Here is a 19,234-nt window from a genome sequence, read left to right on the forward strand (position 1 = left end):
ATCTGCAGATTAAAAAACTCCTTATCTATCTTATACTGGCCCTTTATGCAGCCCCTCAGTTCAGCCTCTGTCTGAAACAGGCGGTTTTAGCTCCCGTCTCTTTAAGGCCCGCCTCCTGATGAGCCCACTCTGTTCTGATTGGTTCACGGCCGACTTCCAGCTGCTCCAGAGGCTACATCAACAAACCATGAAAGAAACTATAGTAGTAGAATTTCACTACTTTTTCCTGTTCTTCATTCGAAATGTCAACTTCTCAAATACATTCGTACATGTTAAAGCTGAAATATAAGAGTATACAAACCATAGCAACAATCTTAGCAACCAAGGCTACAGAACGGACGGCTGTTTATGGGTGTGCAAGACGAGCCGACGTCAACTCATCAGCAAGGCAGAAAAAAACGGCACAAAAAAGTATTCAGGATGGGTTGAAGCCCTGACTTTTGACTTGCAGGGAGCATTTCTACAAACGTTCACCTCAAGTTTTGAAACTTTGACCATGTTTAACATCCGACATCATAACAGAATATAAATAACAGAACATCACTAAAAGCATAATGTGTGCCCTCAATAAGCTAAAAATAATCTCATTTTGATTAAAGATAGTTGGTTTGAATCTCCAGGACGCTGAGGTTCTTATTTTAAGTATTTTTGGAGCGTTTTATGTTTTTATTACAGAGACGATGAGAAAAGAGAATAGAGAGAAATGATGACTGACAACTTTGCATTTTTGTACACTAAAAATAAAATAGCTTTTATTACTTGTTTTGGTCTATTTTGGACTTTATATATGGTGTACCATCATCAAAGCAGTTATATCTAAACACACTTTCTAGTTACTAATCTTTTCTAAATGAGCTGCTGCAGAACTTTCCATTTAACTACAAAGCTGAATTATCAGTTTTAAATAACTACCTGGCTGATCATTTCTTAGAGCTAAATGCAGAAAAAACTGAATCCTTATTTCTGCTTCTGCTAGTGTTTTACTCTAAGATAAGAGACGGTCTTGGGTCTCTTATCTCATCAATTAAATCCACCATAAGAAATCCAGGTGTCACTATGGACCAGACTCTGACTCGGGACCAACATGTCAAGTGTCTGATTCGCTCTTGTTTTTCCAGCTGAGAGACAATATAAAGCTCAGGTTCATTAAAGCGACGATGGAAATGTTAACTCAGGCTTTTATATCGTCCTGTCTTGACTACTGTAACTCTCTTTTCAGCTGCCTCAGCAAAACATTCCTGGATCGTTTACAAATGGTCTAAAATTCTCTTGACCAGGTCTTCCAAAAGGTCTCACGTGACACCGAATCCAATTCAAAGTTCTCGTGATCACCTGTAGAGCTCTGCATGGTCAGGCACCTGCCTACATTAGAGATCTACTGCAGCTTTATGTCACCAGCAGGTCTCTGATGTCCTCTGATCAGGGTTTACTGGTTGATCCTCGATAGGCTTAAAACTAAAGGAGACTGGTGGTTTTGAAGTTGTGGCTCCTAAACTTTGGATTTAAGATCTGCAGACGCCTTTAAAAAGCAGCTGAAGACACGTTTGTTCAGATCTGACTTTGTGTAATTTTTGTATTTTCTATTGATTGATTGATTTATTGTGTTTTATGTCTGTATGTATGTTTATGTTTTATTACCTCTGTGAAGCACTTTGTGACGTCTCTGCTCTTGAAAGGAGCGACATAAAAACTTAGAGGCAACAGACTGATAAAGTCTGCAGGAGCATTTAGGCTTTGTCTCCAGCATCCAGATCAATATAATGATAATGACAATAAACTTTATTTATATAGCGCTTTTCTCAACAAAGTTATAAAGTGCTTTACAGAAAAATAAAGAATGAACGAATGACAACTAAAAAATAAAAACAAAAATAACTACATTGTGGAATAAATGAATGGACTCTGATGTGTCTTGTTGCATGTTGATGACGATGTGATGAGATTGCGAAACCTTAAAACTGTTTATGAAAACAAAACAAGGAGATTTCACTGCGTTTTCCTCCACACAGACCACATCAGACCAGGTTCCACATTTACAACATGTCAAACCTGAACTTTTATTAACCTGTTGGCTCTGTTTATAAAACAGTTTCAGATGTGAGGAAGCTTTATTATAGTTGTGAAAACAGGAAAAGGGTGTTTTCACTGCTTTTTTCACACCCAGACCACATCAGACTCAGTCTAGATCAAAAAGCTGGACTTGTTATTGTCAACAAATCTCATGTGCAGAAGCAAAACCAATTATTGACAATAAGAAAAATGTAGAAAATCTCCAGCTTTATCCTTCAATGATGAGTGAACGTGTGTGTGTGTGTGTGTGTGTGTGTGTGTGAAGACAATATTCACAAGTGGATAAACATCCAGGAGCAACACACACACAGAGGATTTATTGACATCAGCTCCGAGAAGGTTTTTCATTCAACATCTAAAAAGTGTTTTAATTTCATTCATTTCAAATCTTCCATTCATGGATTCGTGCAGAAATGTCACGGCCGCGTGTGAGCGTCCTGTCCGTCCTCATCAGGATGCAGATGTGTCGTGGACGACTCCAAATGTCACTGCAGCTGCTTTCAAGTGTGTGATGGACGTCACCCCTTCCCCTTCCTCCTCCTCCTCCTCCTCCTCCTGCTCCTTCTCTTCTTCCTTTGATGGGGAGACATTTGGCGTTAAAGCCGGAGGAGACGGAGGAAGGTATCACCTGCGATCTGCTCATAAAGCTTCATCTCAGTCAGAACAAAAGCAGCCGCGGCTTCTCCTGCGTCTCTCTCCTCTTTCATTTCCTGTGCGGCAGGAAATTGCCTCAGCAGACAGCTGATAGCACGATGCCGTTATCAGCTGGACATCTCTCCATCTCTCCGGGGTTGTTTTTATTGAAGCGAGGCTGCTTTGTGTGGACTGATGCCTGAGCCGTCATTCACTCAGCCAGCTCCACCTGCTCAACGGACCGAGAGGTGGAACAACATTGCAGACAAACAACAGAAACACACACTGTGATTTATTTAAACAAAATATAGAAACATTCAGAGAAAATGAGAAGAGAGGAAACACAAACCTGTTCATCAGGAACAAAATAATAGTTTAAATAAGGTTAAGATGGAGCACAGGTTTGAATAATATTCAAATTCAACAAGGAAACACAAAAACAGAAAGATTTAAATGCACAAACATGTTAAAACTTTCTTTAAATATTCTGGTTGAAGACTTGCATATATAGTTTTTTAGTCCATATTTATGTTCCTTCTTCCTCTCTAGATGTTTATTTGCTGCATCACTGGACTGTAATGAGTGTTTACATCCACATCAAGTTTATATGAGTCTACAGTTTTCTCTTCCAGAACATTGTGTGCTGTGAACATCATATATCTTAGATCCAAGTCAGAGGTTTTGTTCTTGTGGTTGTTGGATCTGTTTGTGTTGTTGGATCTGTCTGTGTTTGCATAAGAATAATACTGTTACACTTAAAACCAACATTACAAAGATGTTACCAGTGGTGGAAGAAGTATTCAGATCCTTTACTTAAGTAAAAGTACTAATACAGCAAAGTAAAAATACTCCATTACAAGTAAAAGTCCTGCATTAAAGATCCTACTACAGTGTAAGTACATAAGTATTATGAGCTTGATGTAGTTAAAGTATTGCAGTAAAAGTACATAAGTATTATGAGCTTGATGTAGTTAAAGTATTGCAGTAAAAGTAGTGGTTTGGTCCCTCTGACTGATATATTATTATATATGACATCATTAGATTATTAATAGTGAAGCATCAGTGTTAGAGCAGCATGTTACTGTTGTAGCTGCTGGAGGTGGAGCTAGTTTACACTACTTTATATACAGTTAGCTAGTTTAGTCCAGTGGTTCCCAACCTAGGGGTCGGGCCCCTCCAAAGGGTCAGCAGATAAATCTGAGGGGTGGTGAGATGATTAATGGGAGAGGAAAGAAGAAAAAACAAAGTTCTGATACACAAATCTGTTTTCAGTTTTTGGACTTTTTCTCTAATCTTTGGTGTTTGTAAGACGTCAAAAGCCAAAAAGGTTGGAAACCACTGGTTTCATCTTTAACAATGTGTTGTATTTTAAAAGCTTGTTATATTATCCATTGTGTCAAATCTTCATCTGAAAAGTAACTAAAGCTGTCAAATAAATGTAGTGGAGTAGGGGTGTGCCCGAATACAAATACATTATTCGGCAAAGTACAAATAGTGGGTTTTTTTTTTTTTTTTTTTACGAATATTTGTTTCATACAAATATTTCAAAAATTATTTGTTTTCAGGAAGAAAAATAAACCATGTCAAATACCAGAGTGCAGGTCGGTTACATCGCTACCTCAGTCTCTCTCCTCTGCTCCGCTGTGACGTCTATCAGCAGGTCTCAATGAGGGGAGTCACATCCACCTGCTACATGACGCACATTTCCTAATTTGGACATCTCTCCCGGAGTTGGGGGTGTTCCTCAGAGATAAAGCTGAGCTACTGACACACGCTTCATGAACACTTATTGTAAAAAATAAAATTAAAAGTGTAATAAAAACAAAAACAGGATTTTTAAGCCTCTGTCCACTTTTATTTGAATACAAATAATTTTGCCGCCTCAACAAATACAGATACAAATACAGATACTGGGCTCTCTGCACATCCCTATAGTGGAGTAGAAAGTACAATATTTCCCTCTGAAATGTGGTGGAGTGAAAGTATAAAGTAGCATCACATGCTACTTAAGTAAAGTACAAGTACCTCAAAACTGTACTTGAGTAAATGTACTCAGTTACTTTCCACCGCTGGACTTTACACAAAACAAACTATAAAATCAAAGATGCAGGAATAAACATTTTAAGCCTTTCAAGGATCAAATTCAGCTCTTTTATCCAACATATTTATTCTATTTATTTATTTTGTATTATCTGGATTTTATGCTGCTGTTTGTGCAAATAAAAATAAACAAATGAGTGAATGAATGAAAAGAAAATGTCGTCAGACTCCACAGAATGAGAAGAGTTAACAAGCTACGATAAACACACCGTCTGCTTGTTTTGTAACTGAGACGAGATCACATGATAAACTGACAACAGCTGATTGTGAAAGAAGTCAGCTGATTTATCTGAAGACGATAATCAAACAGAAACATGTTGATGTTTCTAATTCAAGTTGGATTTACTTATTTGCATAACGGTCATGTGTTTGTGTGTGTTTTTCAGTAAGAATCCTGGTAAACACACAAACACACAAACACACACACACACACACACACACACACACACACACACACAGGTAGATGTCATTCAGCCGTCTGTGTTTTTCCAGTTTCCATCAGAGGTTTAAACAGCCGTCAGCAGCTCTTTGAGTTTCCACTGGAGACAAATTTATCAGGAAACTGGAAACGTTTCTGTCAGATGATGAAAGACGGCTGGGATGGAAAAACTCACTCATGTTTACATATAAACAGCATGTAGTGTATATATATTTGTATATGTGCAGTATGTATATATGTTTATATGTACAGTATGTGTGTATATATATATATATATATATATATATATATATATATATATATATATGTGTGTGTGTGTGTGTGTGTGTGTGTGTACAGTATGTATATATGTGTATATGTTTATATGTACAGTATGTATATATACATATATGTACAGTATGTATATATGTATATATGTATATGTACAGTATGTATATATGTGTATTTGTATATGTACAGTATGTATATATGTGTATTTGTATATGTGCAGTATGTATATATGTGTATATGTATATGTACAGTATGTATATATGTGTATTTGTATATGTACAGTATGTATATATATGTATATATACAGTATGTATATGTGTGTATATGTATATATGATGTCAGTCAGTCTGTGCATCATCAGCAAACAGCTTCAACTAGACTTGTGATTTCTATTTGAGTGTGTTGGTGCTCAGTTAAGGATCATTCATCTTTTTCAGGATGATGGAGAGCTGGAGCGTATCCCAGCATGCACTGGGTGAAACAACAACATCACCCCTGTACAGATCTCCTGTCTGTCTAACAGCAACATCAGAGTGTAGGTGAGGTTTATTTATTGGCAGTTAATTGGCAATTTAAGCAAACATTTAAGCAAAAATGGCAAAAATTCACTGTTTCCAGCTTCCCAAACATGAATATTTCCTTGTTTTCAGACTCTGTGATAATAAATTGAGGATCTTTGGGTTTTGGATTGTTGGTTGGACAGTCAGCAACCTTCTTCTCCAGTAAAACCTGCAGTGAAACAGCAGCAGAGGAGCAGAAGCTGCTCTCTCTCTCTATGCTTTGTACAAACGTCATCCCCTCCTCCCCCTCCTCCCCCCACCCTGTGTCAGTATTTAACCAGTGGCGGGGCCGGTGGCAGGCCATCACTCTCTGAGCGTTGATCTTCAGGCAGTGTGAGGTGGCGGCAGCAGAGCACAGCAGGCTGGAGCCCTGGTACTCCTACACCCACTGGTTCCCCATGGCCTCCTCCCATGTGATGAAGGACAACCCGGAGCCAGTGCCCAGGATGCAGCCCGCCATGATGATGTTCTCCAGCAAGTACTGGGCCAGGAGGGGGATGTCGCTGGACTCGGCCATGTTCGACCACCAGCAGCAACGCCACACTGGGGGCCAGATGGTGAGAGCCCCTCCTCTCTGACCGCAGTGGTTTTAGTTATTTGGAGGTTTTTTCTTGAGGTGTTCATAACAGCATTGTTGTTGATATACAAAACAGATTTGACTTTTGCTTAGAGCTGATTTTCATAGATTAATTCTTTCTGTCTTTGAGTGACGGTGGATTTCTGAAGTGTCAGCTGAAGGCTGTAAAGTTGTTTTCTTTTCTTTTAGGGAAAATTAGCATTTTTAAATCGTTTAAACTAAAAATACAGCTATGAAGTCGATGGAAGGACGTTTTGCAAACAGAGACTTTTTGATTCTAAAATTCAAACAACCAAAAAACAACAAATGAAGAATAAAATTTGAATCTTATTCAAGTGCAAAAAAAACCCTTTAACACAAAGTATAAAAAATACATCAGATACATCACAATCTTTGAATTTAATGCGTCAAATATCCCTCAAGACTGTGTTAATAAACCTTAAATAAACTGATTAAGCTGTTTAAGTTTAATTTAGCTACTTATCGCATCTTCTGTACTTTTCATCTTATATTTGAAAATGAATTGTTAACGATCATTAAAGGCTCTGAAAACTTACTTTAACAGCTTTTACTGTGAGCGATGAGCTCTTACATCAACACAAAAATACAATATTATTGTACATGTTTGATTAAAAAAATCAGTTCATGAGGGTTTAGACGACATCCAGCATGGACAGAAACAGATTTCATGTTCATTACTTTTAAATTCTGAAATGTTAAATTTACAGTGTAGTTTGGTCACCTTTCAGTCTGCTGTCAGGGAATAAAAACCCTTAAGCTTGGATGTTTGTGACAGAAATCTAAACTTGTAGATGGATGTTTGATTAAATAAATATTACTCTCAATTTAAAATAATACTGTACATTTAAAATGACTGAAACACTGTTCAGTATGAGAACGACTGATTTAAATTCATGTTATTTGATTAAAACTCAGTGTTGTAAGAGTTTTATCTGCTGATTTGAAACTAAAGTAATTTCTTTCTTTCTTTTAAAACAGAGACAGAATCAGAAGTAACGCTTTATGTTAAAGGTCCATAATTTACTAATTATTTCCCATAAAGAAGTATGTAAATTGTTACTAATACAAGGGGGAAATAGAGTTGGAACACTTCTAATTAGAGCTGCAACTAACAATTATTTTCATTATTAATTAATCAGACAGTTTTTTTCTCAATTAATCGATTAGTTGTTTGGTTTATAAAATGTCAGAAAATGGTTGAAAATGTCGATCACTTGTTCCCAAAGCTTGAGGTGACGTCCTCAAATGTCTTGTTTTGTCCCGACCAACAGTCCACAACCATGAGATATTCAGTTTACTGTCACAGAAAAAAATGTTGATACTTTATTCTTAAAAAATGTCTCACAACAGTTAATCAATTATCAAAATAGTTGGCGTTTAATTTAATAGTTGGCAACTAATTGATTAATCAACTTAATCATTGCAGCTTTACTTCTACTTCTAATTAATTCCAATTATTCACTAGTGTAACCAAGAGACACCGCAGTGCACAGCAGGTTAGTTTCCAATGAATAATGAATGAATATTTACTCGGGTTCTATTTTCCCTGTAATTAGAAACAAATTACATATTTCTTCCGGGGAGATTTAGTAGGATTATTTAGCAATTAAAGAAAAAAAGTGTTACTGAATCACTGGAGGAAAACATAGAAAGTTGATTGTTGTTTCAGCCTCAGCAGGACAATAAAAAAAACACATTATACAGAATACAGAATATTACCATCTGCCGGCAGCATGTGTTGTTGTTGTTTTAGTCTGTAGCTCAGGGCGCAAAATGTTTTGGAGATGATCTTTTCTGTGGAGGTGAAAAGATCAACGAGTCTCCGTCAGCATCTTTACACAAACACATTTTTATTTCATGATGGCAACAGCTGCGACGGGTTCACAGAGAGAGAGAGAAAAAAAGAGGAAGCTTGATAACGCTCTGTTTGATGTTGTGTTTGTTCAGCAGAAAAAAGGAAATTTAACGCTGTCAGTGTGAGATAACAGCAGCTCCAGCTGCTGAGGTTTGTCAATATATCAGGTTGATATTGACCTTTTATTAAGTTTAAGATATTTGACCGTCAGCGTCATCCACTTCTTATACAACAGAATGATGTGACTTTTTATTTTTTCACAATTTAAATTTTAATTTGATGGTGGCAAAGATGTTCCACCATGAACTGGTTATCAGTGGAAACATGACTTAAGTATAAGTCTATATGTTTCTTCATGTAAAAATGTTTTAAAAACTACATTTGCCAGCTGTTTTTAGAAAATTACTGAACCTTTAAACATGAAACTATATACAGTATTTATGAGGTTTTTGCTTGCAGTCGAGAGACACAGACAGAGTAGTGAAGGAGGAAAGTGTTGAGAGCAGATTAACATATTGTTGGTTTGTTGACAATAAGAAAAATATAAAATAACTCCAAATTCTACACCAGTAGACATCAATATGTTTATTAGTGGTAATGTTAGCAGTCAATCTGGTTTCACTGGAGAGTCTAAATTATAATGGTTTCTGTTATTCAGAGGGAAATACTAATAAAAGGTTGTTTTTTTTTTGTTTCTGACATGAAAATTACATCAGAATTAAATCAGCTCTGTCCAAGTTTGTCAGGTTTTATTTCCCAAATATTGGCAGCTCTCTAACCATCATCAGGGTGATGAAGACAAGATGAAACTGAAAACATTTGAGGATGAAAGTATGATATATCATGGAAGAGTTGGTTGACTTTAGTTTATATTAAAGCTCATATTGCTCTTCACCTTGTTGCACATGATGTTTTCTCAAAGTAAGAAATTCCTGACTTTCTGCTGAAAAAAGGAAACGTTTCAGTAAAATTAACTTCCAAAATTAGACAAAATAATTATTCATTCATGTTTGTATTTATCATCTGTATATCTTAGGGTGGTTTTCAAACCCCTAAACCGGGACCCTTAAGTGTACTACACGTTCATGCACACACACATGTATGCACTTATGCATGCACCATAGGCGTTTTCATCAGGATGGGGGACAGTTATTTCAGCGCTTAGCACACCTTTTAACACCATAGACAGCACCTCAGCAGATGAAAAATTAAGTTTTGTCTCCCAAAATTCACCAAGGTATTTGTGTGTGCACAGGTGCAGACTGTGACACATTCTCTGCCAGCTTTTTTTTCAAACAACTAACTAACTAAGTAACTTGCTAGCTAGATAGCTAACAAACTACCTAAAGCTAGCTAACCTAGCTAACTAACTCACTAGATAGCCAACTAGCCACTTAGCTAACGAACTGACTGATGAATGAACTACCTAACTTGCTAGATGCTAGATAGCAAACTAGCTAACCGACTAACTAGCTAACGAACTAGTGTTAACTGACTAATTGAGGTATAAAAATATTACTTGGAATTATTTGTTCTTATCTTGATCTGAAGCCTTTTTACAGAAAATAGAGTAATAAAAGGAGTATTTTTATTAAGGTGGTTATTTAAGAAGAACATTGTTTAAAACAAACATCTTGTGGTTAAGTCCAGGTCTTGGTCGGGACCTGGTCTTGGTATTGGATCTGACCTGAACAGGATGTATGTCAGTCTGCAGCTTTGTTTAAACTGGGTGTTTGGTTTTGTTGTTGTTGTTGTTTAGTCGCGGCGTCCATCCTTCTGTCCCATCAACGAGAAGCCAGACAAAGAGAGCGATGAGGAGTCGGGCAGGACTGCGGTGGTCTTTTCTCTGAAGAACGAGGTGGGCTGTCTGGTCAAAGCTCTCCGACTGTTCCAGGTGGGGCTAACTTTATATCTGACATCCAGATTCAGATTATTCTTCTGATGATTATCTTCTTTTGACGTATTATCTCTCCTCCTCTCCTCCTCCTGCAGGAGAAACGAGTGAACTTGAACCACATCGAGTCTCGCATGTCAAAGCGCGTCACTAACGAAGTGGAGATTTTTGCGGACTGCAGCTGCAGTAAGAAGGAGTTTAACGAGCTGCTGCAGCATCTCAAAGATCACGTCAACATCATCTCCTTCAACACGCCTGCAAACGTGTGGTCTGCAGAGGCAGGTGAGATCACTTGCATTACAGATCTCCCAGCAGCCACCTTCTTCCTCCGACATGAAGCTCCACTTGAGACCATCAAGCCTTGTTTATACTCACGTGAGACGCCGTGGCGCCTGAGCTACAAGCATACACAGGGGCATTTATGCTCAGTGCGTTGTTTATTGCAGTATTCTCCAAAACGCCAGGGGGTGTACAAACAAAATATTCTGTGAAGCGTCTTCTTTGTTACCATTTCCAGTCTTTGTTTACTTGTTCTGCATATCACTTGGGCAACTGCCCCTCCAGTGACCCCGAGAACAAAAAAAATACCGCAAAAGTGCCCTTTAAGGTGCCCCCACAGTAGCCCTCTAAGGTGTGTTTCTCTCACAAAGGAGAAAACATACCAAAGTTCTGTAATGACTGTCTACTTATGGGTAAATCAGGATGAAATGCCCAAGAGAGGGCCTCTATATGCAACAATCTGGAATGAAGTGCCCTCATAGTTGCCCTTTTAATGGAAAAAATGTGATAGTGCCCTGCCTTAAATGAAGAGGATGGTGTTTCTCCTGCTGAGTTTGTTATTTTCTATATCAGAACACCTCAGTATTTATTATTATACTTATACCAGGTTTACTTACATACAGGAAAAAAGGAAACACAGAAAAACTTGTGTTTATGCTTCCTCTCAAAACTAGTCGCAGAATTTCCAAATCACTGTCAAACATACTGAAAAGCTGTGTAGCATAAAACATCCTCCGTATGTTGGAGGAGGTGGAATCATTTCCATATCATTATTTAATGTGTTTAAACATCTTATCATTTTGGAATAAACTAAAATGAATATGAGAAAATGTATTTATCAGGTTATTGTGTTGTTGTTTTTACACCAACAGTTTTATTTCTCATCTTGTGTTACCTTCAGATGGAGACGATGTTCCGTGGTTCCCGATGAAAATCTCAGAGTTAGATCAATGTTCTCACAGAGTGTTGATGTACGGATCAGAGCTGGACGCTGACCATCCGGTACGTTTCATTTATGTTTTATATTTTACTCCTTAAAGTTGATTTAAATGACTTTTTGGCCACTACGGGGGCAGAAAACCTCCACAGACACTCAGCCCAGACACATTATGATCTTATTAAGTTGTAATGGTTAAAGTGTTAGCAAATAGTAGCTTTTTTTACACAATATTAGCATCCATTTCATTCTTATTTCACCTGATGGGGAGCACTGAGACTGAACCAAACAGTAAATGTGCTGTAAAACTGTAACAACAAGCTAAAGGAGGCCAAAAGGCTCTGTAGAGCTGCAGAAATGTTGAAATAAATCATAAAAATGATCATATATGGTAGTGAAATAGAGAATAAGAAGAGGACATAAAGATTCAATGCAATCATGAAAAGAAGAGGGAGATATGAGAGAGGGAAAATATAAAATGTTTTCAGGTAATCAGATGCTGTTCTTCTTTTAATTATTCAGAAAAAACAAAGAAGTGACCTGCATCACTTCAGTAATATGTAAATGTATTTTAATGAGATGAAAATATGATGAATCATTGTTTCTTCAGCTGATCTCTTGACTTCTTTGTTCTCGCCAGGGCTTTAAGGATAATGTTTACCGCCAACGGAGGAAATACTTTGTGGAGGTGGCTATGAATTATAAATTGTAAGCATCATTATCTCATTTATCTGATGTTCATCTCCGCTGGATGTGGTATCTATAAAAAAGTTTCTTTTTAGAAAGAAAATAACAAGTTTAAACATATTTAAATTATGTAGTATGATGAAGTACAAATGAGTTGTTTTGTGAATATGTCTGTGAAAAACTGTAACTTTAAATTATTAAATGTATTTATTCTTTAATGATGAACATGTGGAATGCAGCTTTTAGGGTTTTTCACATCAAGATCTATAATGAACTTATTTTGTTAGCGGGAGATAAACATAAGCAGCCTTTCAAAATCTCACAGGAGCTGCAGTTGTTGAGTACTTACAGTTTGGTTTATCTTAAAATATTGATTTTCTTGTTGTTTTTAAGCAAATAAATGTGTCTAAATGTGTTTTAAGACATAAAAATGCTCCTTCCTAAAATTACATCTATTCTTTCTCCCTCATTAAAAATTCCAGACACTATTAATTTACAAATATTGTTAATTTCTGTTCCTGCTGGATGCAAGATGTCTCCTACTTCACTGTTAAGTCCATTCTCAGTGTTTGTGCACTCCAGGCTTCAGGTATCCACATCACACTTGTGTACGTTACATACTGGACCATGATTGGCTCCAAACTAGTTGTGATGTCATAAATCCTGCAGGTACGTCCAGGTGTTAAACTGAGATTTAAGCTGAGCACATAGAGAAACTGCACATGTATGATTCTGCACAGAGAAGAGAACAACATCACAGTCAAGAACAACAACGCTGGTTTTATTCTAGACGGACTTTAAACATTTGACCATCGTTGTCTGAACACTGAGGTTCAGTAAATCATGTGATATGATCCTGTCTGTCTGCTCCACCCCCCAGCGGACAGCCCATCCCTCGTATCGAGTACACCCAGGAGGAGATCAGCACATGGGGGGTGGTCTTCAGAGAGCTGACCAAGCTGTACCCGACGCATGCCTGCCGAGAATACCTGAAAAACCTGCCGCTGCTCAGCAAACACTGCGGCTACCGAGAGGACAACATCCCCCAGCTGGAGGACGTCTCCCTGTTCCTCAGAGGTTTCTACCACACTGAAGAGTTTCCCTCCAGTCACCTCTTAAAGAGGACTGACTGTCATGTGACCTCAGCTGAGAGTCAGTGAGGTCACATGGTGCAACTAACCATTATTTTCATTATTTTCTTGCTTGATAGATCAGTCATTTGGTCTTTAAAATGTCTAAAAATGGTGAAAAATATCGATCAATGTTTCCCAAAACCCAAAGTGACGTCCTCAAATGTCTTGTTTTGTCACGACCGACAGTTGATTGATTGATTATCAAGGTAGTGATTCATCTTCTGTCAACTGATTAATCAACTAATGGTTGTGGCTCTATACTGCACACCAGTTCAGGTGTTTCCAGTTAATAATTTAAGTATATTTTGATGTTAATACTTAAGTCCTTTTACTTAATTAAAAGGACTTTTACCTGTAATGTAGTATTTTCACATTGGTGTATTAATACTTGAGTAAAGGATCTGAATACTTCTTCCATCACTGGTTCCTGTGTCTTTCAGAACGGTCTGGTTTCACAGTTCGACCCGTCGCAGGTTACCTGTCTCCCAGAGATTTCCTGGCAGGTTTGGCCTACAGAGTGTTTAACTGCACTCAGTATGTTCGTCACAGCACCGACCCGCTCTACACACCTGAGCCGTGAGTACAGTTACACACCTTTAGTCTTTATTTATCAAACGTTCTGTAAAGAACCAACTAAAGAGCTACAAACAAATAAACTTGCCGTGTTTTTCTTCCTGATGATGTTTATATTTCAGCGATACGTGTCACGAGCTGCTGGGTCACGTTCCTCTGCTCGCTGATCCAAAGTTTGCTCAGTTCTCTCAGGAGATCGGACTGGCGTCTCTGGGAGCTTCTGATGAGGACGTTCAGAAACTGGCCACCGTGAGTTCAACATCTGCACCTCAGATTCAGTCAGCAGCACTTCACCGTTTTACACAAAACATATTAAACATCTTCCTCTCTCTGATATCTGATATTTTATGGAGTAAAACTTGTGATTTGGTTCCACGACTTTCCTGTCTGACGTCTAAAGTCAACCCCAGATGCACCAAACATTCCTAATCATCCAAATCTGCTCTTATCCAGGTGTGCTGAATGATGAATCTCACAGACGCACGGTCGATTGTTTGTTAGTTAACGTCCCCTAAATACTATATAAGAGCAGGTGTTGTGCCGTGTGCAAATACTCTGGCACATGCCCAAGAAGTGGAGAGATGCCACCAAAAAAAGGCTGTTAGAAGAAGAAGAACTTAAGCAGTAGTGAAGAAAGGTTAAATAAACGTGATTTTCCAGAGCGTCAGTACTGGTATTACAGGTAAATAAAAAACCTGGAAATGGTAAAACATATATGATGCTGTAAATGCAGCAGAGGGACAGTAACTGGAATTAAAACAAAATAGTTTGACATGAAAAAGGAAGCAAAAAAAAAACACATTTCCTCAAGCCGAACGCTGCATGATGACAACAGGAGGAGGAGGCGGTGTCTCAAATAGACCTCAGAGTTCAAGAAATAATGGGAGAGGTGGTGCTGACAGGTGTGCAGTCAGACGCTCCACTTGACAGCGATGCTGCTCCAGATGCATCACTTTCTGAAGCACACAGACGGTGATCTACTGCCGGGCACATCAAGGACTCAAGACCCCACCAGCATGTTGGAGATCTACTGTATAAACGCCTCTAGATTAATTTATACATATACTGTTTTTTTACCTGTGGTAGTCTGTCGGCTTTTCTGCTGTTATTTCAATGAACGCTCAAACATCTGCCCTCAAACTTAATAATCCAATCATTATAATTACTCTAAAACATATAATAATCTAAATTTAATTACATAATATTCAATAAATGTGTTTTTTTGTGTTTCTTAAATTTAAAACTTATGTTTCCTTGCGTTGGACAAACAATGAACAATGACAGTGAAAACGATATGTTTCAACCATGTGTAAAATGTTCTCTTACCTAAGAGAAGAGCAAAACTAAGGAAACACTGGTGAATCCCATGAATAGGAACAAATCGTAGATATGAACAACAATAAGATGACATTTGTTTGTATATTGCTTCCTGCATGAGGCCCGATGTCCAGAATTAGAAACTGTTCTGGGTTTTTGGGGGAATTTGATGCCTTTGACAGTCACAGGTCCGACTCAAACCAGAGACGTCGCAGTTGAACCAAAACGCCTCCATAACGTCTATTTTACAATTTGTATCACCTGTTAAGTCAAACTGTTGTATGTATGTAGTTTCTTTTGTGTCAGAGGAGAGACCACAATGTCACTAAAATCAAGTGACTTCAAGTTTACCAAGAATTAAAATCAAAAGAGAAAATGGCAAATAAACTATTATTATTTTAGTATTTTAGAACATGATTAAATGTTAAAAAGTGTCAGTAACAACTGAGTTGTAATCAACACAAACATTAATCTTCTTTGACATTAGTAGAAGAAATAACATTATTTATAAAGTAAATTAGCCGCAGCTTGTCCAACTGATCTGTTTGTCAGCGCGAGGCATCATTTCATTATCAGAGACGTACAGACAGGTGAGCTGCAGCCTCTCAGGTGAGTGAAAGATGATGCTGTAAGTTCAAGAATGAAAAATAAAACAAATAGAAGTTTTTGAGATGAGAGACAGGTCTGAGCATTGCTGCGACTCTGTCATTAAACTAATCTGTGTCGCCCAAATCAACAAACAGACAGCGAGACACAGCTGCAGAGTCTCAGGTGAGATCTGAAAACCAGCACATCATACCTGCAGGTTATCAGACATTTATTTTCCTGTAACAGTTATTGAGCAAATTGTGATATATCGATTTTAAATATCAACTTTAGTCTCAGATTTATATCAATGAAGTAAAATGTAAGGCAGGCAATCAGTAAATACATATTCAATAAAGTAAACGTTTTGCAGAGTCGGGCTGTTTATGTGCTCGTGTACGTATGAAAGAGGAAAGTGAGACAGAGAGAAAGTGAACTTACACACTTAGTTCGGCCGTCTGACAAAAAATGTACCAAACCTACGTCCTCGCTGTACTGTACTCTACTGTACTCTACTATATTCTACTGTAATATACTTTACTGTATACTCTGCTATACCTACCGGTTCTGTACTGTACTCCACTTCTTTTCTACTATACTATACTGTACTCTGCTCTGTTCTACTGTTTTGTACTCTAGTATCCTGTAGTATATCTCAGTAGTAACTGCTCTGTGTGTCCTGAACAGTGTTACTTCTTCACTATTGAGTTCGGACTCTGCAAACAGGACGGTCAGCTCAGAGCTTACGGAGCCGGTTTACTGTCATCTATCGGAGAACTGAAGGTAACACACACACACACACACACACACACACACACACACACGCACACACACACAAACACACATATTATTATGTTATTTTCTAGATTAAATTATTGTTTTGTCCATAAAATGTAAAAACATATTTTAAAAAGGCTGTTGTAATTTCCCAGAATCCAATGCGACGTCTTCAAATGTCCAAAACTCAAATATATTCATTTTACTGTCATATATGACGAAGAAAATCCTCACAATCCTCACATGAGAGAGGCTGCAACCAGTAAAAATTTGGCTTTTTTGAGTGACTGAAAAGATGAATCATTTATCCTAATCGTTGTGGCCTGTTTTCCTAGCATGCCCTGTCTGATCAGGCCTGTGTGAAGATGTTTGACCCGAGGACGACCTGCAACCAGGAGTGTCTCATCACCACCTTCCAGGAGGTTTACTTCGTCTCGGAGAGCTTCGAGGAGGCCAAGGAGAAGATGAGGTAAACAAAAACACAAACGAGTTATACTTACTGTTTATAACATGCAGCAAACTCACAGATTCACCAAAATAACCTTAAACACGTGAGTTAGTTTACACAAATTATAATAATTAACATCATGATTTCCAGGTTACGTATAGCTGTAGGAAATGCTCTCAGCTCAGACAAACTGAAACATAAAGGCTGAAAACCAGAACTGATGATGTCAGCAGATCATCTTACATAACTTTTCAGGAAAAATTTACTGTTTGATATCAGTCAGTGCTGTAAATGTATGAAGTTCACTGATCTGTTGTTGAGCTCTAAGAAAGAAAAGTGACGTCAAGTGATCGGGCTCCTTATTTTAAGATGTTAATCTCGGATGGCTGCCGTACAGAACCAGATGTGACATTTTGGAACGATTTTATAATAAAGAAATGATCATTATTATGAATAAAATATTATCTGAGGCAACATGAACAATTCAGAGCATCTGTTTTACTCCTCAAACGGCTCTTTACAGCGTTCTGAAGTGTCATTTTTAGAAGTTTGATGAATAAATTATAAAAACACCACATTAGAATTAAATTCCTTCTTATATTTACTCTTGTAAAATATTTTTTCTCTCAATGTTTTCATGCAGATAGTTATTAAACCCTGTTTCACATCTACAAATACTGTATTGTACAAATAGCACAATTTCCCATAGGTGAAGCGCATTATTGTTGTTTGCAATACAACACACACTTACAGTCTATGTATATTGTTTGTCTTTTTATATAATCTGTATACTGCTTGTATATTTTGTATTGTCTTTAAATAATATTATAATATTAATTAATACATTGTCTGTATATTATACACATGTATCATACTGTACATATGAACGCTGATCATGATTTCAACTCATTTTGCTTTGGTTATTCAAGATAACTTTATCCAGGATTAACAAATCAATCCTCAAACTGCCTTCAAAGAAACAAATAACCTGGTTGAGAATTATCAGGATTATTTTAGCCTGATAGCAGCATGTTAGCGTCCAGTTGAGACTGTGTCTCTGTTGTGTTGATGATGTTTCTCTCGCTCTAACAGGGAGTTTGCTAAGACGATAAAGAGGCCGTTCTCGGTGTATTACAACCCGTACACTCAGAGCATCGACCTGCTCAAAGACACCAGAGGCATCGAGAACGTGGTTCAGGACCTGCGCAGCGACCTCACCACCGTGTGCGACGCTCTGGGGAAGATGAACACCTACATGGGCATATAAAGCTGTTCACTAATGTTTTCTGCAGGGTTTGTTTTTTTATTTTTTTTAATTTCTTTGACTCATTTTGCTCATTTTAAGATAAAAGCAATTAAAGCTCACCTGATGATCTTTCTTTAACGCAAAGTGGACGAATCAAACTAACAATCAACAACAGAGAAACATCCTGTAACGTCTGTGTGTTTGGAAGATTGTCAAAACTCGTGACTTTGGTTCTGTACAGTGCAGATATAATAGAGTAAAATATACAAGTGTAAATTATGATGCATTAAAAACTATTTATGTTTGTTGTGAAGCATATTCCTCTGTATTCATTTCTTTTCTTCTATCACATCACTTTCACCAGAAGCTGCTTTTAAAACTGCTGTGTCTGTGTATGAGTGTGTATGAGTGTGTGTGTATGAGTGTGTATGAGTGTGTATGAGTGTATGTGTGTGTCTAGTAAGTAAATATGTAAACTTTATTTGTAAAGTGCCTTTCAAAACCAGAGTTATGAGGTACTGTACAAGGCAAACAATTGAGAGAAAAATAAAAAAACACATAATATCAATATAAAAACAATAAAACCATAAAAATACACAGAAGTCAGATACAACAATAAAAACAGTGAAGGCAACACGGAGAGCAATCACACATTATGATATAAGTGCTCATGAAACAGGTGAGTTTTTAAGAGCTTCTTAAAATTATGGACAGACTCGGCGTTTTTTATTACTAGAGGAGGACGGTTCCAGAGGGGGGGGGTGGGGGGGGTCACCCTCGAACTTAAGCCTGGATTTCAGGACAGACAGAAGGTGTTGGTCAGTAGACCGCAG

The 19,234-nt window shown here is 37.6% G+C and overlaps 1 protein-coding gene across 1 annotated transcript; it reads left to right on the top strand.

Moving 5' to 3' along the window:
- The first annotated feature begins 6,388 nt into the window (after positions 1 to 6,388).
- Positions 6,389 to 18,723, top strand: tph2 (tryptophan hydroxylase 2 (tryptophan 5-monooxygenase)). Its single transcript, XM_067590745.1, has 11 exons — positions 6,389 to 6,629; positions 10,285 to 10,419; positions 10,518 to 10,701; positions 11,600 to 11,700; positions 12,276 to 12,343; positions 13,203 to 13,399; positions 13,896 to 14,031; positions 14,151 to 14,277; positions 16,618 to 16,713; positions 17,043 to 17,176; positions 18,248 to 18,723. Exons 1-11 carry the CDS (start codon positions 6,471 to 6,473, stop codon positions 18,420 to 18,422), a joined length of 1,512 nt encoding a protein of 503 aa, XP_067446846.1. The 5' UTR covers positions 6,389 to 6,470; the 3' UTR covers positions 18,423 to 18,723.
- The last annotated feature ends 511 nt before the right edge of the window (positions 18,724 to 19,234 follow it).

This window comes from Thunnus thynnus, chromosome 5 (genome assembly GCF_963924715.1).
Source record: "Thunnus thynnus chromosome 5, fThuThy2.1, whole genome shotgun sequence".
NCBI classification, from domain to species: Eukaryota; Metazoa; Chordata; class Actinopteri; order Scombriformes; family Scombridae; genus Thunnus; species Thunnus thynnus.